The 21,180-nt window shown below is 43.3% G+C and overlaps 1 protein-coding gene across 2 annotated transcripts in view; it reads left to right on the plus strand.

Moving 5' to 3' along the window:
* The first annotated feature begins 1,269 nt into the window (after positions 1-1,269).
* Positions 1,270-21,180, plus strand: part of JAG2 (jagged canonical Notch ligand 2) — a 68,360-nt gene continuing 48,449 nt past the window's right edge. For both annotated transcript variants that reach the window (XM_069858934.1, XM_069858935.1), the window contains exons 1-2: positions 1,270-1,629; positions 2,579-2,902. In XM_069858934.1, the coding sequence (XP_069715035.1) occupies positions 1,285-1,629; positions 2,579-2,902 (669 nt within the window). In that variant the 5' untranslated portion in view covers positions 1,270-1,284. The remainder of the gene's footprint in view (positions 1,630-2,578; positions 2,903-21,180) is intronic.

The raw sequence follows: 21,180 nt of genomic DNA on the forward strand, positions 1-21,180 counted from the left end.
TGCATGAGTGCTCCCACACCACATGCTTCTCCTTGACCGCGTGTGCTGGCACTACATGTCCTCTTTCAACTGTATGTACCTAGTGGGACATGTCCCTGCCCATGGCAGGGGGGTTGGAACTAGATGATCTGTAAGGTCGCTTCCAACCCAAAGTATTCTATGATTCTACGAATGTTCCACAGGGGTAAGGATACGTCCACCTTATGTAGAGGTCCTCCATGGCTGGGGTGCTCCCACCCCACACATTTCCCATTGACCGTGTTTCACATTTCACATCCGTACGTACATTCTAGGTGACAAGGATGCATGTAGCCTACGTGGCTCCTCCACAGCCAGAGGTGCTCCCACCCCACGCACTCCTCCTTGACCGCGCGTGCTGGCACCATTCACGCTCTTTCACACCTGCGTGTACAGGGGGAAGGATACACGCACCCTACATGCTCCTCCGCAGCCAGGGGTGCACCTACCCCATGAACTCCAGCAGCGCGCACGCCCCGCGGCTACTGATGCTCCTCCAGCAATGGGGGCTCATTCACGACCCCCGCCCACCCCCAGACACATGGGGGCTCATCCACAATCCCCCCTCCCAGCTCACACGTAGGGGACACATCCATGATCCTCCCCAGCTCACACACGTGGGGGCTCATCCATCATCCCACCCCAGCTCACCCATGGGGGGGCACTTCCACGACGACCCCCCCTGCCCCTGGGGGCTCATCCACGACTGATACCCCCCCCGCCACATACACGTGGGGGCTCATCCACAACCCTCGCCCCCCCCAGACATGTGGGGTCTCATCCACAACTGACTCTCCCCACCCCAAGAAACGTGGGAGCTCATCCACGACCCTTGCACCCCCCCCCCCCGACACGTAGAGGCTCATCCACGACCCCCCCAGCTCCAGCTCACGCACACGTGGGGGCTCATTCATAATCGATTTCCCCCCCCCCCACACACATGGAGGCTCATCCACGGCCCCCGCAGCTCACACACACGTGGGGGCTCATCCACGACCCCCGCTCCCCCGATGTGGGGGCAGATCCATGATCCTCCCCACCTCACACACATGTGGGGGGCTCATCCACGACTGCCCCCCCCCCGCCCCAGCTCACACACACGTGGGGCCCATCCACACCCCCCCCGAGGGGCAGAGCGCGGCGGGGCAGGGCGGGGGCCGCCGCCTCCCTTTAAGAGCGGCGCGGGGAGCGGCGCTGGCCCCACCCGCCGCCCGCGGGGCCGGGCCGTCCCCCTCATTAATATGAAGGCGGCGGCCGCGGCGGCGAATGGGTAATGAAGCTGTCACTCCGGCACCTACTTGTTGGGTGTCCGCGGAGCCGAGGCGCGCAGAGGGCGAGCGGAGCCCGCGGGAGGGGAGCGGCGCTGCTGCTGCTGCTGCTGGAGGAGCGCTCCGGGCGGCCCCGCCGGCAGCCCATGCCCTGCGCCCCCCGGCGCGCTGCGGGCGGCTCCCCCGCCGCCCATGCCGCGAGCGGCCGCCGGTCCGCGGCCGGTGCTGGGCTCGGAGGGCTCCTCTGAGGCGGCGGCGGCGGCGCGGAGCTGCAGGCATGCGGAGCCGGGCCCCCCGCGCCGCCGCGCTCGGCCTGGCGCTGCTCCTCGCCTCCTGCCTGCAGGTATGGGGCGCGGGGGCTCCGCGGCGGCGCTGCCCGCGGCTGCGGGACCCGCGGCGGGGCGGGCGGAGAGACCGAACTGCGGCAGCTCTTGTAGCTCTAGGCGCTTCTGCATGCGCAGGGAACTTTTTATATGTATGTGCATATGTGAGAATTAAGCATATGCGCTTTTCTGTACATATGCTTGCATATATATGCTCTTTTTTATTATATATGCTTGTATATATACGCGCTTTTTTAATATATGTGCTTGCATATGCACGAGCTTTTTTATGCATATGCAAGCCTATATATAATTTTTTTATATATGTGAGTGCGCATTCCTACCTTGCAGCTGCTGGGTGCTGTGCTCTGATATTGTTCTGTGCGTATTTATATATATTGTTGCGGTGGGGTTGGACCCGCAGCCTGTAAAGTTGTCCGAGGGACGTGGGGAGCGCCTGCCTGGCTGATTTTATATATATGCGTGCGTATAGCTATCAAATTATGTGCATATATATGGTTTTATGTGCATCTGCCTGCGCGATCGGACTTGGTAGCTGCCGGGCATCGTTGTCCTTTGCTCGTGTGTGTATATATGTGATTATATGTATAAAAAAAGCGTGTGCTGCTGCGGTGGGGTTGGACCCGTAGAGTGTCCGAGGGACGTGGGGAGCGCCTGCCTGGCCAAATTTTATATATATGCATGCGTATAGTTATCAAATTATGGGCATATCTATGATTTTATATGCATATGCCTGCACGTTCATACTTTGTAGCTGCCGGGCGTCGTTGTTCTTTGCTCCTATGCGTATGTGCATGCGAATATATATTTGTGTATATGTATAAAAAGCTGCTTTGCCGCGGTGGGGCTGCCCCCAGAGCTGTCGGGGGGCTGCCTGGCCGCAGCCCCTGCTGCCCGCGGTAGTAACGAGGCTGTGTCTTCCCCTTTCTTGGTTTCTTTTATTTTTAGGTGTCCCACTCCACGGGCTATTTCGAGCTGCAGCTTAACTCGGTGCGGAATGTAAACGGCGAGTTGTTCAATGGGGAATGCTGCGATGGCATAAAGAGCCCCAGGAACCTGGACTGCACCCGGGACGAGTGCGACACTTACGTGAAAGTCTGTCTCAAGGAATATCAGGCCAAGATCACGATGGTCGGACCCTGCAACTACGGAATCGGATCTACCCCCATTCTCGGTGGAAATATTTTCTATTTGAACCACAACAAATACTCTCATCAAGGCAGAACCCCCGAGACGGGCAGGATTGTTATTCCCTTTCAGTTTGCGTGGCCGGTAGGTTGATGATCGGGGTGTTGTTATCTTTATTATTGTTATTATTCCGTTTTTCATCCCTTTTCCCCCTGCTACCCGTCGGTTCTGCACCTCCTCCCCGCTTCCCCGTTAGAAAAACCGGGCTGCACAGTGCCGGTGCTCGGGAAGCAGCGTTTCGTGTAGGAGTTTTTTATTCAAAGGAAAACGATTAATAAGTGGGGAAAAAAAACCAAACCTCTCCCCGCAAGCCCCCCACCCCCGCCCTCCAGATCCTGGGGTGGCCGCTGGGTGCAGTGCGGGGCTGTCCCCGGCAGGGGGCGCTGCCCGCACCCCATCCCGCACCTGTGGGGGGGAGACGGGGGAGGATGGGGCTGCTCCCCCCTCCTAATTTCATCCTGGAGGGGGAGTTAGGAGCCTTCTAGGGCTGAGAGGAGCTATAGGAAAGCTGGGGAGGGGCATTTTGCCCCTCCCCAGCTTTCCTATAGCTCCTCTCAGCCCTAGAAGGCGGCTGCTCCCTCTCCAGGCTGAGAAACAAGGGTGTGGAGGGGTAGGGTGACAGGGAATGGCTTTAAATTGGAGGGGGAAAGATTTAGATGAGACGTTAGGAAGAAGCTCTTCACGGTGAGGGTGGTGAGATGCTGGCACAGGTTGCTCAGGGAAGTTGTGGGCGCGCTCGGAGGTGCCCAAGGGCAGGTTGGATGCGGCTGTGAGCAGCCTGATCTGGTGGAACGTGTCCCTGCCCCCTAGCAAGGGGCTTGGAACTAGGTGGTCTTCAAGGTCTTTTCCAACCCAAGCCACTCAACGAGGCTATGATTATAGCAGGCACAGCACTTGTCCCTGCCCTCTTCCTGCTTTTCTGGGGTGCCGGTGGGGAGAGGAGCCCAGGCTGGGCTCCCTGCCCGCTTGTAGGCAGGTAGGATCCTGCAGGGAGTTTCACAGCTGCTGCTCCTCTCAGCCCTTCCAAGTGGGCCATGGGGTGGAAGCTGGCAAGTTGGGAGGTGCTGAGGAATGGGGATGGTGCAATGCCCTAGCTTGGGAGGGAGATGAGTATCGGAAACCCCGGTACCTGCGGATTGTGCCTGGTGACCAGCAGATAAAATGATCCTTACCAACTCCTTGAGATCTGTAGCTCACAGGATCTTTGTTAGTTTAAAAACTGCTGCTAGGAATAGTCGGGAACAAAAGTGCTCACTTGTATCCTGTGCCTAAAGGAAAACATTTACCATAAATCACCGAACTTATTTATGTGCTGCTAGGGGCCCTCCGACCTGATGCTTGTGCACCTCAGATTATGACCTGACTGCTCTTTGACGGCAGTGGTTTTCCTTAAATGAGATTGTTAAAAAACATGGTGCAACCGATGAATTTCTCTGCACAGACGTGGTTTCATTCTGATTGCCAAGTTAGGGCTTTTTGATTACCTTTGGTGCTGTGGCCTCTTTAACTTAAAGATTCCTGTTGCTGGGTATAGCTAGTACTGTAAAAACAGGGTATTTGGAACTCTGCTCTTAAGTTAAAAGATCAAAGGGATAATTAAGATTCTTTCTCCTCTTTATTGACCATGTAATAGAGGCTTGACAAAATCATAAACTCTTCAGTAGGAGATCTTGGTAACATTAGCACCTCAGAGTTTTTATCTGCATAAGGAAGCAAAGGTAACTTAACTCACGCTTTTATTTTGCCAGTTTCTAGTGTTGCTACTTGAAAAAAGAGGAGGGTTTGGTAATCCTTACAATGCTGTTCCCTAAGCCCAGCCTTCTTTGGTTTGCCTGTGTTGGAATAAGCACATTCCTACCTTGCAGCTGCTGTTTTTCTATGCTCATCAAATCCTAAGAAAGGCCTATTTGACCTACCTCTTGCAGGTAAATTACCACGGTGTCTAGCGTACATTGCTTGTCTGCTGCTGTTTCTTGTAGCATCACCTCCAGCATTTTAAAAGGTTCTGGTTCTTCTCTCTGCTGTGTTTTTTTGGTTTTGTTTCTTGCAGCTGTTGCAAAGCTGGCTGTAATTTATTTAAACAGTGGCACTGAATTTTAGTGGGTGGCTGGCTGTTTTTTGGAAGGTTTACTGAATACTCTCCCCTGCCCACCCTTGGTTCTAAAAATAAGCTGTGGAGTAGTTGTGCTTTTAAAAACAGTCCCTGTGTTGCCGTCTGTGGATGCACTTACAGAAAGAAGTCCCTCTTGTGCGTTGTAGTTGCATTTTGAATTCTGGATATTCACTTTGTTGATGGGGCACATGGCATCTTTGTCACAACTGTACATAAGTTGTTACAGACTCTGCAAGGAGAGGCTTAATTGTAAAGCTGGTTCAATGCAAGGCTGTTTTGAAGTAGATAGAGTTCCTGGGTTAAGTTTCAGCTCCCTGGGGTAATTTCAAAATTATACTCAAGTCATATTCTCTCTCTACTCGAGCTTGCAAACAAGAAACAATGCAGACATAGTCTTTTCATGTGACTTTTTTTTGCTGTGCAACAATAATGAAATTAATCTTCCTTTATTGAATATGCAGGGGAGGGACAAGACTAAAAGGAATCAGAAAGTGTGTCCTCTTATGAACCAAATTTGCCTTAGTGCTGGCAGCAAGTGAAGTATTTACTCCAGTAGTTCCAGACTGGATTTTTAAGACTGAAATCCATCTCTAATGAAAACCAGCACTAGTATATGTGGGCTTCTAACTGAAGCTCATCTGAATAGCTCCCTCACTTAAGGACACTAACATATTATTTATGAATCACTCAAGGAGGTTTTCTCGATGTCTGTTTGATATTGCAGTGTCTCGAGCTAACAGTAGTTGTAAGACAAGTAGTACTTTGAAAAGTGGTGGTTTGCCTTGATGTTGTTGTATTGATTTTCTTTCTAAAAAAAATATATTTTGAATTTTACCTGGTAAAATTTAAGTCTAACATTTGGACAGGTGTGTCTTCTGTAAAAGCAGCAGTAGCAGAGTTCAGTGACTTCCACTTTTTGATAGTGTCAGTTATCCAGTTTACTCTTATTAACCATCTTTTTTTTTTATAATATCATTATTCTGATCTCTGATTTGCAAGAGGCACTTGGGGTATTGCCAAAAAGTTCTTAAAATTGCTACCTTGGGATACATCATCCACGGAAATCTGGCAGTGGGTGAGGCTGAGGAACAGCTAGAACAATACAGCTGTCTTCTTCACCCACCTACCTCACTTGTTCTTTCTTTGCCTCCTGCTGTAAAACCTGAATTTAATGTTCGTTTGAGGTTGTTAAACAAATGATGCAATTAAAATTTATGTTCAACTTCTAAACAAAAAAGAAGAATTCAAGTAGCTTTCAAGAGTTAATTCTGATCACTTACACAGTTTAGGTTTATTAGTCTTTAGTGTTTTTTATTGTAGCACAAAACTGCTCAGATGCTGAAGCTTTAGGAATGCCCTGCACAGCAATAGTTATCAGTAACAGTTTATTGGCAGAATTTTAGATTTGGGTTCAATGAACAAGGGATTCCTTTGGAAACTGCTTCTAAAGAAGATGGTTTAAAGTTAGAGACTGGATGTTTTACATGGAACCGTTTTTCATGCTCATTTGTGAGATGGCATGAAATGGAGTTGGTGTGTGTGTTTTTTCCCTCCACCCTGTTCCTTCCTTCAGGGAATTCACAGCTTTTCCTGCACCATAAATATCAGGATGGCGTCCATTACTTCAGTTAATTAGTCATATAGAGGAATTGTTCTGACTAGTTGTGGATGTTGAAATCATGTATTACTCTGTGTATTGCTATTTATCCTCATCCCCTCTGTTTTTGAGATTTCAGTGTGACTGACACTGCTGTATATGTGTGTGTACAGAATATCCTCAACCCCACAGGTGAACTTCACAGTTCAGGGTCTTTGGGATAAATAGCAGAAACAAGCAATTTTGCTTCTCATTCCTTGGTGCTTAGCTAGGACTCTGTGTACCTGTCTGAAGAAGGGAGGGTAGTAGAGGTTCAGGCAGCCCTCACAACTTGCTTGGATGAAGGGTGCCTTCCCCTAGAATGTGGGTAACTAATTTATTTTGTAAGCACTTATCTTAAGTTTTTCCTATTTAGAGTGTGATTGTAGCACCTCTTGCTAAACCTCTGAAGTACTGTTATCTCTCAGGTAGATAAAAATGTGTGACAGTATGTAAATGCAATAGCCAGGCTCTGTGTGAGTTTCATCCACGTGCAGTCTACATATGAGTCTCGTCCACATGCCTGGAGGGGTTTAGGCTTGACCTAAAACATGCCTAGGAGCATGAACCATCAAATATATAAACCTGTGGAGAGAATATAATTTAGCTGCAGCAGTAAATGTTGAATTTCTTAGAAAGCAACTCCCTCCCCTGCCAAAACCTGGGCAGGAGTACTTGACCTCATAGCTTTTATTACTTAATGGGTAATATGTTCTGTTTGGCATTTTCAGATGTGTATTTTCGTATAGGATTCTGCATCAAGGTCTCTCAAGCCTTCTAATTAGGAAACTGAAGGTGGTTAGCTTCTGGAAGGCATCTATCCTTGAAGTGTGTTATCTGGGATCCTTGGTGCCTGTAGGGAACTAGGTAGCCTGACTGTAGGAAGTGTTCTTGTCTATTTTAGTTTGGGTGGTAGATCTGCAGTTGGTCTAGCTTCTGTCTTAACAAAGCCATCACTGCTCTCTGATTGGGATCTTGGGGCTTTGTAATGAAAACATCCTGGATTAGATTACTTCATACTCCCTGATGGAGTAAACATGCATCCTGTCAGCTTGAATGACAACTCATTGTGACAGATATGCTTAAATTAAGAAGGTTAAAGTTAGGCCATTTAGCCCTGAAAAAGGTACTTGTTTACAGCTGAACCTGAGGGACAGTAAGTATGTTTTATGCAGGAGAAAGATTAAAAAAAAATGAAACATCATCAAGTAATAGAGCTTCAGTTTACTGTCTAAGAAGTTCTTTGCTCCATTGAATTTCTCATTAAAAAAAGCATATGCAACACTCAGCTGCAAGCGCAAATGCAGATGAAAGGAACACCTGAGGGCAGGTAATAAGTGAGAGCAAGACCTTATGCCAAAATGTAAAATTCACCTGGTATAGCGATGGGTTGTAATGCATGTGCATCCCACCACGTCAGCAGAGGAAGTCAGCATGGAAAAAATAATGTAGTTGATAGCTGTCTATTGGTGAACTGTATGAATGTTTAATGTCTTGCTTGCCAGCAGCCTATTTTCCTCAGTTGAAGCCTCAGTTGATAGCGCAAAGCTTTGTTTTTGACGCTTGACCGTTGTTTCCTACCCTTCTAAACTTGCTCCTTGCTTGCTGGCTCTGTCTGATGGGTTTGTCAGTGGACTCCAGGACTGCTGTGCTAGCTGACAGGCCAAATTGCTTCTTATTTTGACTAGACACTTGTAATCCTTGTGCTCATAAAGCCTTCCCCTGCCTGTTGCAATTGATGGACAGATACATTGTGGATCAGAAAATGTGGATCCATATTCCCTCAGTTTTGGGGAAGTAGATAAGAAATCACACTTTCACCTACTGCGTGCTGTGTTTGATCAGAAATTAAAAAAAAATAAATTAAAACCCCCAAATTTTTTGATTAGAAATGAAAGGTCGAGGCTGGGGCAATGGTTTATTATATAAATGATATCCCTTTAGTTTCAAGTTACACAAATATGAAGAGTAGTTTGTAGGGTTTTTTTATGCTCTCCCTTAAAAGGTGGCAATCCAGTGATGGTTTAGAGACTGGCTTCAGCAATGCTGGGTTAGTGACAACTCCAGTTGATTTCAATAGCAGCTGCAGGTGTGACCTCTAAAAAAGAATCAAGGCCTTAATGGTGACCACTTCAGAACCACTCTTTGAAAAAAAAAAAGAGGATTTATTATTGGCATACTGTGTGTGCCAGCAACTATTTGCGGCTTGCCTGGAATAGAAGGCCTAAAGACTTAAGTTTCACGTAACTATAGAAAATCTGTCTTCTAATTTTAAGCAGTAATATTCTTTGCACTCTTAATCTTTCATGTAATGATGTCACTAAATCTAGAATTTCTTCTGTCTTTGAAATAAATATGCCTCAGAGGACAGTTTTCTGCTAACTATTTAAGCTTTTATATCTTAAAGTTCTGGGGGGGGGGGGGTTGAATGTCACAGAGATGGTCAGATAGTAAAGAACACTTCTATTTATATTACTTGAAAGCTTCCTTAAATAAACACTTGCTTATTAATCAGAAACACTGAGGCTGAACTAAAAACTTGCAGACAAATAACTTTGTCCCAGACACTGAGAGTGGTATGCTTACACACTGCTTGTCAGGTTTCTGATCTTTATTCCAGAAGGTGCTCCAGCCAGCTTATCAGTGAAATGCTATGCTCTTAGCCGCATGGTGTGGGTGTTAAATCTTTGAAAATGGAATAGAATCATAAAATTGACTGGATTGGAAGGGACCTTAAAGATCATGTAATTCCAAACTCCCTCCCGTGGGCAGGGACACCTACCACTAGATCAGAGTGCTCAAGCCTGGCCTCGAACACTTCAGGGAGGGGGGTCATCCATGACTTCTTTGGGCAACCTGTTCCAGTGCCTCACCACCCTTATTATGAAGAATTTCTTCCTAATATCTAATCTGAATCTTCCCTCTTCCAATTTAAAGCCATTCCCCCTCACCCTAGTAGGTATTAAAATAGTCAAAATTATTCTTATTCTAGAGGATGGAGCTGGAGAGAAGGTTGAGGGCATGACTGATTCACCACAGTGTGGTGGAGGCTTTGTAGCACCATCTCTGAGCTGCACGAAGATGTTTCAAACACAATTTTCTCAAAAAAAAAACCCCAAACCCAACAGTCTGCATATGAAAGGTCTGCTAAAGACATGACTGCTTGTAGCTTTAATCTTAACCAATCAAGTTTATCTTTAACGTGGTTGGGGTAAAACTATAATCAGTTGTTTATATCACACTTGCATTGTTTGGCCTTATGGAGCCAAGTTCTCACTGTATTGTAGACTTTCTGAGCAATCCTGTAGAGTTCAAGGAAATCTGCTGGCATAGGTTTTGAGCGCTCTGTTTTAAGAGCTGCCTTCTGTGTTTGATGCTACTGCTTGTATTCCTTGCACAAATCCAGCTTACTTTAGTTATTATTACAGTTCACTGTTGGTAGCACAAGAGCTGCTAAAAGTTAAGCTTTTGTCAAGCAATGAATCATGTGAAACAACTACATTTTGTGGATGTAAAAAAATGCCAAAAATGGTTTAGTGCATTTTTAAACTGTTTGCCACTAATCAGTTGCCACAAAGTTTTTCTTGCATGAAAAGCATTGCATTTGAGACAGATGTGCAAAGTAAATAATGATTTTGTTTTTTTCAACTTTTAAAATAATTTAGCTTTCACTATCCCTGAGGGCCAGTGGCTGTCTGGCCCCGTTTTTGAGCAATGCCACAGAGGCCCTATGTGTAGGCGAGATGAGTGGAATTCATCCTTTGTGTAGTCTGACTCCTTCACTTGTTTTTCCTGTATATGTTGCTTGATGTGAGTGTTGGCTCTGAAATACACGCTATGAACATGCTTTAAAAACTGCTCAAGTTCATAAGGCAGCTATGGATGTATCATATACTTAGACATCTGCAGAAGCTTTAAATTACTGTGTGCCTGAAAGCTTCCTTCCCTCTTCTGAAAACAAGGCTAATGTTTTGTCAACTGTTGGTCGTGTTTGTGTTGGTTGCTCTAGATAGAGCTTCTCAGCCAACTGAAGACATTGAAAAGGGAGGGTCACTTTCCTGCCAGCTCGTCAATTTACTTTCCCTTGGTTCTCACCAATTCTAGCAGCTAGTGATCTTCTGACCTAAAAGCAGCTCTTGGGAGCAGCAGTTTGGAAGGAGAGAGGCTACTTCTAGGAGTGTGGAATAAGGATATCCTGGCATTGCTTCTGGCTCCTTAATGCTTAGCCAGATGCTTACCCAACGTGTAGTTGCTACTGTTCCTTGGCAGTAACCACCATTCTCTTACTCTTCAGCACTCAGATGTGTCGTTGATGGGCTTCTTCCTAGAAAGCTGCTCTGGCTTCTGGTTAGTGGGTGTCTAAAACCAGTGCATCTTTGGCCAGAGGTGACCGCTGGCAGTACTGGGACTGTATGTTCAGCTGTCATGTCAACAGGAGGTGGACATGTAACCTTACTGCTGCCCCCAGGGTTGGGGAATGAAGTGGTACGGATGGCCAGGACCATCTGTGCTAGGTTATGTTCAGCATCTGCTGAACTTCCACCTCCTATGGGGTAGTGAGACCCTCTTAGAGCTGCTGCTGTGCACACAGTGAGACCTGTTGAGACTGAGGGAGCTGAACCTGTGTGATGGTTCTTATGTAGATCATCTTGAGTCAGGGAGGAGTGGCCAACTGTGATGTAACCATAGACTTTTGGTGCCTTTGCTTACTGTATGAGGAAAAATACTCTGTATAAAACTCAGTCTTTAAAAATGCTGTCTTAAGTGGTGTCTGTTATATGTCTATTGATATTAGAGTTGAGCAATGACACTGACCTGGGACTGAACAGATGAGTTTGTTTTGCAGTTACTCAGGTGCCTTTGGCTTGTTTTCTGGTCCCATGGCTAGAGTTTTGCTCAGTTACTTGGTTTTAGAAAGTGTGTGCAATGTAATAGATTCATTTCAGCATCACCAAAGATTTAAATATCATTCAGCTCTGAGGTAAATACTTGCTGTTTAGAACATCTCCACTGCTGCTTTTGATATTAGACATTTTTCTTGTAGCTATGTTCAGAGAATGTTTTTCTGTTATAAAATGTTTGAATTGAGCTATAGCTTGAGCTTATTTATAAAGCTTCATTCCCAAGGTAATTTTTTAGAGTTGTAGTTAGCCTTTATTTTGTATAAGAAGGAGGGAAATGAGAGGTTTATTTTATTGTTATTTCAGATAAATAAAGTCTAAAAACCCATATTTGATGTTAAGATCTTCCAATAGCGAGTACTAAGAGGAGGCTTTTAGCTGGAGCACATAGTAAGCATGGATTTTATCAGTGGTTGAAACGGTCGTTTGTTCTTCCATAGTGGTTAGAATGCTGTATTAGGTAGACGGGGCAAGGCATTTCAAGGCTAAATGACAATCTTAGTCTTACTTGATCAGAGCTTGCAGAGGTTGCTAAGAAACAGCCTAATAGTCCTTGAGTAACCAATTATATGCCCCTTGGACAGATGCACAGGTGCTCATTCTCTGAAGTTTTTTTTTTTAAATCTGAGATAAGACTACAGTATTAGTACATAAACTGCAATCTGTTTACATCCTGCTTCAGGCTTGAAAGGCCTGGTTACATGAATATTGTTCCCAGCAGGATGTGTTCTGTGTTTTTTTTGTTCAGTACATTTACAATTTGATGATAATTACACTTAAATTGTGCTTGCAATCCTCCTTCTGCTTCCAGATAGGCTGCTAGGTCTCTAGTCTCTATGTTCAAATTGCATAAATCTTGCATTTCTGGACTTGCAGGGAGTAGTCAATATTAGTATTGATTTAGGATCCTACAGTTGGTACAAAATGCTAGCTCTGTGTAGAGCTAGGTTTCTTTACTCCTTCCACAGCAGGTCTTTACATGCAAATTATACTGAAATGTGGTATGAGCTGGCAGTTAATCTAAACCATCAAATAGGATTCTTTCAGTCTCCCTCCCTGAATATGTATAGTTCTGCTTATAGCATTGTAAAGTTCAAATGTCTACCTTAAAACAGTCTGCACTTTTAATTTTAAAGGTCCAGGATTCCAGCTGGAGGACTCAAGTTCTAATTAGGGAGCTTGTTCATACTTAGTAGGCATGACTGACGTGCTTTAAGCAGTAAGTTGAGAAATATGTAGATAGCTTTATTATTGATCTGTTCCAATCAAGACTGAAGTAGAAGACCTTTTGAGGTGTGCAATTTTTGGTACCATTTACTGTTCTTCCCATTGATGACAGCTTCAACTGGCAACCTGTGCTGCTGATCAATAGTGGGTTTTTTTGTGGCAGTTCTGTTCTCTTACGCTATGAACAAACATTTTTGGGGGTGCTTTTGATAGGTGTAATTCTCTTTTACATTACAATAATGTTTTTATATTACAACATGGAGTTTTTACTCTTCCTGGCTGCGTGCAATCAGCATTATTATATATATAATCAAGTCTAGGAGTCAGGCCATGTTTACTTGGTCTACTAAGAGCAAGCATAGCCATCTGCTGCCCTGCAGTAATGACTTTCTTTTTTTTGGTATACAGCAATGAGCTGATAGCTCCTATTGTGTTGGTTATAAACTGTTGTTTAAACCATGTATTTATATATAGGCCCAAAATGTTGTAGTGTTGTGTTTGGCTGTTGGAGGCAGAACAGAGTGTTGTTTCCATGATTCATCTGCACAGACCAGTAACACCATCTATCAGAAAGTGAAGAAGGGAAGGAAGTAGGGAAGCTGAAATGTTTAGACTTACATATGCACTTAGAGTGTTGTACATAGTGCTCCTGCAGTGCTCTGATGTTTGCTGCTATGCTGTGATAACTTCAGGGCTGTGTGGCTTATTCCTTGTAGTCACTTGACATCTCTTCTTGCTCTGTAAGAGGTGAAGGGTGAAGTGGTGGTTCAAACCTAGCTGGTGGCAATTCTTTAGGTGTTAGTTCATGGAATTCAAATGTGTTTTTTCTAACACTGTCTCCTGGACTTAAGCTGTGCGCTGTGAGAATGTGATTGTCACAAGGCTTAGAAGAACAAACTGTTGCATCTTCTCAAGCTGTTCACATCTACTCCTAGATCACTGCAAATGTAAGGTAAATAAAGTAAGCTTTAGCTGGCAGGAAAAGATAGCCTTGACTAGTGGCAGCATGCTGTCAGTGATAATTTGTTTGTCCCTAAGGCGTTAGGATGGATTTTCAAGATTTGGTAGTCGGTGAAACTTCAGCTTACTAGGGAATCTGGTGAAGACAGAACAGCAGAAGAATCAGGAGCAAATGAAGTAGTAAATAAACTGTGAAGAATTCATGAGTACACATTCTTGCATTATGAGTCCAGCTTTGGGCTAGCAGAATTCTTCTCTTTTTAATGTTAGCTTACTTTACCTGGTTTCATTCTGTCCTCCATTGATACTCCTCGTTATGAGGAAAGCTGTAGCACTAGTACCTACCAGAGAAGTAACTTGGGTCAACAATGAAATTAACTTGACTTGCTGAGATAAGTCTCCTTTTCACAGCTTCCAGATGTGTCAGTGGAGGCAGAAGGGGAAAAAATAGGGGAACATTCTTAATTCACTCACTTAAAGTAAACTTACAAGATGAGAGCCTACTTTCAAAGGTCATTCCGTGTACTTCGCACTTATTAAAAAGGTTTCTTTCTGAAGATGTGCCAATTTGGGGGTGGGGGTGGTGTCTAATTTGTGATGATATGAAGCTCTATCAGATCTCTGGTTCATGTTGATGTGAAAGATGTGATTTGATATTAAAGTTCTGATGCTGCTTTGTTATGGTGGGATTGATCAAGTCTTGGTTGTCATATATTCAAACAGGTACCTTGGAATTATAGGCGACATATACTGTTGTAGGTTGTGCTTATTTGCTGCTGTAAGCAGTTCATATTTAATAGTAATTAAATACAGCATCATGGTTGGTAAATATGTACTGTAGCCACAAAATAACATTCAGAAGATTCAGTCCTGCTTCTGAAATGATACAAGCATTTGTTTTAGGAACATGCTTATAAACTTATTTTTCATGCCTAAACTCTGGTGTTCCCATGCATGTCTGTGAGCAGAATCTCTGTTAATCCTTTATTCAAGTTCCTTGTGTGTTGATCTACACGAAAGAACTTGCACCATCTCTTACAGTGATGGGTCCTATTTTTCTGCTCAGCTTATTTATTAGATTTATGGAGAACAGCAAGATAAGAACGTAGCTTTGGCTGTGTCTGCAGTGTCCTGATTCAGAGAGCTGAGAAGGTTGTAAGGGAAGGTGAACAGCTTTATATGAAGTTCAAATAAGGTGTTTTCTTTCTGCTTGTTTCTCTGCCATCCTCTTTTGAATTTTTGCACATGCTAAACTGAGCTGGTGTTCAGTTGAGCTCAGGGAAAGTTTGTTATCCCCCTTTTCTGGATTAACATTTCTGTTACTAGCTGTAAGGAAATCTACAACCTATTTAAGTCTCTTGTGAAAGTGAGAGATTCAGATTCACTGAAGCTGTCATGCAACTTACGTAGCAATGAAACCTGGACATTCTTCTGTGATAAAAAGGCCCATGAAAGATAACTGTGCTCAGAGGCAATGCCACTGGAGGAAAAATGATGCCTTTTATTTGGAGCTATATCAATGTTTGATCAGTCAGGTTTTTGCCATCACTATGGGCCAGCAAAGCCTTTACCTCATCTATCTTTCAAATGTAAACCATACTGCCTCAGTAGCTCTAGAATTGACTCAGTTGGGTTTGACTGATGTGAGAGTTGAAGAGGACTTAAAATGCCCTGACTTCTGTGCTCCCGTAGGAACAGAGGTTGAGTATGGGTCACCCTTCTTCCTAGGGCAAGGCATCTAGGCTCATTAGCATGATTAATTTTTTTGGGCACTTGCTCTTTCAAAAACAAATGGAAAGGCTGCAGTGCTATCAACAGCTATCATTATTTAAAAAGGTTAAGATTAAAACGCTGCTCTCTGTTCCTGGGAACTTTGCATACATAGAATTGGGGGCATAGCTATTTTTTTTTTTCTATATTTGCCTACCTTCTTAGTATGCATATTTCCAATACAAAAGAGAGTGCATGCAGGTGTTCCTGTGTATAGAACAATAATTAAAGCATGTTATTACACAGTTAGTTAAATTCCCTCTTGACTTCAAGTTGAAATTGTAATGATGCGTGGCTTGAAGTGCCCAGAGGACACTAATATCTATGCCACATGGAGTGTGGAGGGGAGGGGAAGAGCAGTATTAATTACTAGTTCATCTTTGAATTCTAAATATTAGCATACAACAAGTCTTGCACTAACCATTAATGGGTCTTCATGGTTGTTACATACACTTCAAAAGAGGCATTCTAGCTATGCTCAATACAACATGAAAGTGTATATATAATGGGCTTATTTATCTTGGACTTCTTCCAAAACTTTAGGAAAAGAGTAGGACTTGGTTAATATCATGTTTGTCTGAAACAGGTCAAATGTGGTAGCAAGTACCCAACTGTCAGGATGGTATTGTGCTTGTACATGTCTCTTTCAAGAGGATTTTTTTCTTCTGTTCTCTAATTTCATCAATGCTTTCTTCTGTTCTTTGCTATTGGATTAGCTCAATGGATTTCTGGAAATTGCTAGGGCAAGTTCCAGCTGTGGTGGACAGAGCTCTAGCTTAATAGCTGTAAAGTCATGAAAGTATCCAAGATGTAAACAGCTTGTTCATTCCTTTTATGTAATGGTCAGGCAAAATGTCTATTGAAATTTAATCCTGTGACCCTTCATCTAAACCAGTGTTATCTGGCAGGTTTCTGACCTTTTTTCTTTGTCCACTAAAATCAGAAACTAGCAGAGAAATGTCTGCTGGAATTGATACTCTTCTCTTGGGTGTAACTTGTGATTTAATCTTGATTAAAAAATTGGTACCTTGTGTTCTCCCTGAATAGGATGTAAGAAAAGCTATTTGAGGTTCTAGTGGGTTTGCAGGGTTGGTGTGTGTAAGGTTAATTTAATTGTCCTCCCTGCTGCTTCTGCTGTAGACCATTCAAAAAGGGGCAACACCTGGGGAGGTTACACTAGACTCTCCTGTTTGAGAGAGATGGGCACAATACAGACTGTGGCACTCATTTGACTACCCTCAGGTAAACTAGTAGAATGTTGTCTCTTCTTTTTGTATGGTTGCAGGATAGCATACCAAATGATATTGGTTTGGTAGCTGTAATATTTAAAATAGTTCTGTTTTGGTAATTGGCTGGCTTTTCCAATGTCTGATTTTATTTTTTTTTTAAAGGTATAGAAGGAAAGTTTGCTGATGCTATTCTATATTACAGTTTGCTTTCCAGAGAAACCCTGACTGGAACAGACATGTAAATACCTATGACAAAGGATATTTAAAGATCAGTTAACTTTTAATCAGATTGCCTAAAGGTTTAGAAAATAAAGATATGTTGGGTAAATTCACTAGCAGAGGGAAGCTGTGGCAGTAGGAAGGATGAGTAATGCTTCTTTTAAGCACAGATATTTGCTGGTTGCATTAGTTCTTTTGTGTTCTGAGCTCATCATTAACTCTGATTGGCTACTTTAACAAAGATAAGTGACAAGTAAGATGGTTTGTTAGGACTCTTTCCAGGTGGATTTCAGTTTGTGTGCTAATGATCTTTCTTTATGGCATAGGTTGTTCTTCCACAATAATCATGTTTTCCACATACCTAAAGCTTGCTGTGGGGCAGTAGACCTGTGTCCAGTGAATCTACAGATTGCTTTGCAGGCTGGAGCGTGTGTGGTGGGATGGGCTTCCTTTATGTAGAAGTAAAGCAGTTTTACTGAGTTGCTGAATGGTATGGCATTTCTGGAATTCTCTTCCTGTGACAGAGACCTGAAGAAGACCTTCTGTGGGTACTGACCAAAATGTATAAGGCGCTTTTTCCCTGCTCTGCAAAAGTTCAAATCCAGAAGTCCACCACAAATAGGTTTGCCTGTGTAGGTGTGGCTTTGAAAGGCCTGTGATGTCTCAATTCTTGCTTTCCCATCCCTGCTTGCTCTGCTCCTTTGGTTTGCTGATGTCAGTAAGGGTTCTGATTTCTGTTCGTGTTCTGAATCTGTTGTCTAAACCCTGAACTGAGCCTATGGCAACTGTCATGTACATAGGTACAGGGGTAGATCCAAAGAGCTAGGCAGGTATGTCCAACGTTTCCATGTATCAGAAGTACATAGAGTAGCTGTGCAGAGTATCTAGGAACATCTTTCAGAAATCTAAGCAATTAATCTGGCTTGTGCTAAAGAGACTGGATCTTCTTCCTGTGTCTGTCTGGTATCTTGAGTAATGATGATGCTGTTAGTCTGATGTCTTTATTTTTTTCCCCCCTTAAAGCTATAATGTTTATTTCTTATTAGCTGATATTTCTATGCTGTCAGAGATGCTCTTGCCTGCATAGCTTTTGCCCCAGCCATGCTAGCCTAATCTTCACCCTTCCTATTCTATTTGATTCTTCTCTTAATTCCTTCTGGAGTATACAGGTGATGTTTTGAAAGCTGTTTTTTTCCTTCTTAGAGGGGTTGGTTCCTGAGTGACTGAGAGGTCTGGCTTTTGAGGGGGGTGTATTTCTTGCTTGTGCTTCAGCTAGTGTGGAAGAACATGTCTGTCTGGAACTGTGATACTTGTCTCAGTGCCAGTGCAGAATCTGTTTCCTAGTGGAGTAGGAGTATATAGGAGTAGCACCAGGCTTGATCTGTGTTACATGGATGCCATTAGGGACTGGTTTTGACTACTGTAAACAAAGTTTGGAGATAAATTGCCTAATTATTTCAGTTACCTTTCTGTAAACCTCAGTTTAGTCTTCCCCAAGACGGATACCAGTTTTCTTAGAGTTAAACCAGGATTGTTATATACATGTGGTGACAAATTTTTCTGTGAAAAAGTGCTATGAAATCAGAAAGCTTAGTATTTCACTTGACGCTTGCCAATCTTCAGAAAGCTAATAAATGAAAAATGCTTGGGGTAATTGTGCGTTTCTCTTATCTTGCCTTGGATGACAGTATGTTCTGCTTTCAGTCACCTATCACTCTTAAAAGACTGTCTGGATTACATTTTTGTCAGAGGGAGTTTGAGAAGCCTATAGCCTTCTGAATCTTCATTCCAAGTAGTAAGATCTCCCAGTTACTAGCTCTAACTCAGCTTGTCTTTTTTCTGAATAACACTTGTTACATTTACTGCAACAGGTATATGGCTTGCTATGCACGTATTGCATTACACGGTTTGGTGATTTTTGCAATTATTTCTTGTGACATTTCAGTATTGCAGGAGGGAGAATTGATTAGATTTTTCAATTATGACTACTTCTGTCACGGCTTTTAAAGAGGAGTTGCGAGGCATAATTACAAATCTAATTCAGGACTGATTTTTGTTTCTCCTGGCTTCCCTTTTTTTTCCTCTAATGTTCCTTAGCTGTGATTTTTTGTTACCCTGGTGATAGTTACTAATGGTTTGGGCAGACATGCAAGATTCTACAGTGCAAACTTTATTTTTTTTAATTAGTATCTTGTTTTAATGTCAGCCATTGGAAAAACTGGAGTGCTTGCTTCAGAACAGTACCCATACTGAAACTAGAGTTCATGGAACATAAGCAAATGTTCATGGAAGTCTTAAGGGCAAGAATATGAAAATCTTTACTGCATTCTCCAAAGCTTTGTTTTCAACCTGGGTACTTATTAAACTGGTTGTGATTGATCTCTCTGAACTATTTGTGCCAGTTTGCCCTTGGACCCACACCACTTTGTCCTTAGAAAACATTTCTGCCAATCTTTGCATGAAGTGCCATCTTTTATTTTTTTGACCATGACTCCTGCTAGCTTAATCTGATGCCCTTTAGATCTTCTCAAAAACAAGTAAATGGATACTCTTTTCCTAATCATCCCCAGGGCCTTTGTAGCTTTGTAAAGTTCTCCAGGGTTTTCCAGGAATGACAGAGCTGGCTGAAACTCCTCAGCCTGGAGGAGTCGGACACTGAAGAGTTTTGACCAGTTCTGTCATTCCTGTCATGGAAATCATTTGGTTCTTTGTTTCTTCATGTTGTCTTTCTCTGGACCTTTGATTTCTAACATCTGCCTTTTGGGAGACGCTATTCATCCAGTCTCTAGGGTGAGGGAGAACTGGAGAATCACACTGCATCCCTCCAGCCTCCAGTTACAGAATCACACATTGATGTAACACTAAATGTGAATGGTTTTCCCTTGTTTTTCCCCCTATTCTCTAGCCTACCCTAGGGTGCATTTTCCAACTGCCTTCTGAATGTTAAATGGTCAAGACGTGAGTGAGAGTGGGAAGCAGATCTCTTGATCAAAGAACTTGTGTCGAGCTTGCTCAGCTAGAAACAAATTGGCTTTGGTGGTCAGAAGGAGTAGATGCTTGAAACCTGGCTCAGCCATGCAAATTTGCATAGAACAACAAAGTCACAAGTGTGAGGCTATCTGAAAATGTGTTTACATTTATCGAAGTTAGAAGTTTAAATACTGTATTCCTGTTATGACAGTTGGTACAAATAATTCTTAGGTAGTGTAGAAAGATAAAGAAATCATTAATATGAAACAGTGTATATGTTAGTCTAAACTGCTTTCAAGACCTCCTAGAATGCCACTCTTCTAGTCACTAGAATGAAATTGTAGTTACTGATAATTCACCTAAGATTAAATTGATTATTTGTGAGCATTATACTTGTTCAGCCACTTGACCAAAACCAAAAAAGGAATTAAAAAACCAGTATTTTTTGTTGAGAATTGAGGAATGCTGGAAGTGCCTAGAGGTGACATAGGCAGAAGGTATTTGTGGTAGAATGGAGGTGTTTCAACAAAATGGATAAACATGGTAGCTTATAGCTTGGTTTGATATTAAACATCAATATTCTTCTTTGTACTTGCTGGAAAAATCTCAGCAAAGGAAAGTTATCACAGGAGCCCTTGTACCTGAGCAGCTAAGTTTTCACTGATGCTTTTGGGTTTTTTAATTCTGGAAGTATAGGTAAAACAAATGATTTGGAAGCCAGTCCTGTGGTGTGTGTTCAAATTTAAGTGATTACAGTTGACAGCTTGGGTTTCGGAGTTGGAACTTAATCTCCCTGAGTATAGCAAAGATGGGTATATGCTGGAATCAAGGGAGGGGGGAATAGAGTAGGGTGGGGATGAATAGCAGATAACTATAAAAAGCAGAGGCAAGGACTAGCATTGCTACTTTGCATGTAATGGTAAAGGCACTGCTTTAAAATAGGGACTGTGTCTTCTAGAACCTTTAGAATGTCCTGTGAACTGAGAGCAGCCAGCAGATCAGCTTTTCTTCAGTAAGTCCTGATGACTACTGCTAGGTCAGATGTGCAGTTTTGTCAATAGGAAGCTAATGACTGACTTCTAGCATTGTGAATGCTGTTTGAGAGGTGCGTGCTTCCCATTTACTCATGGATGCTGCTGCTATGTCTGTAGTAGCTGTCTGACAGAGGGTGCAATCGAAGGTCAGGGCCAGTGCTGAGGTGTTGGGAATAAATACTCTGTCTCTAAGACATCATGTGTCACAAGGATGAATCAGTTGAGATTTGCGTCGGGTTTGTCTGGGGTGCTAAGTTATAACGCACTTGTGGAGTCTTTCTTCTGAGGGTTTAGCTTCTCATA

The sequence above is a fragment of the Phaenicophaeus curvirostris genome, chromosome 5 (assembly GCF_032191515.1).
Source record: "Phaenicophaeus curvirostris isolate KB17595 chromosome 5, BPBGC_Pcur_1.0, whole genome shotgun sequence".
NCBI classification, from domain to species: domain Eukaryota; kingdom Metazoa; phylum Chordata; class Aves; order Cuculiformes; family Cuculidae; genus Phaenicophaeus; species Phaenicophaeus curvirostris.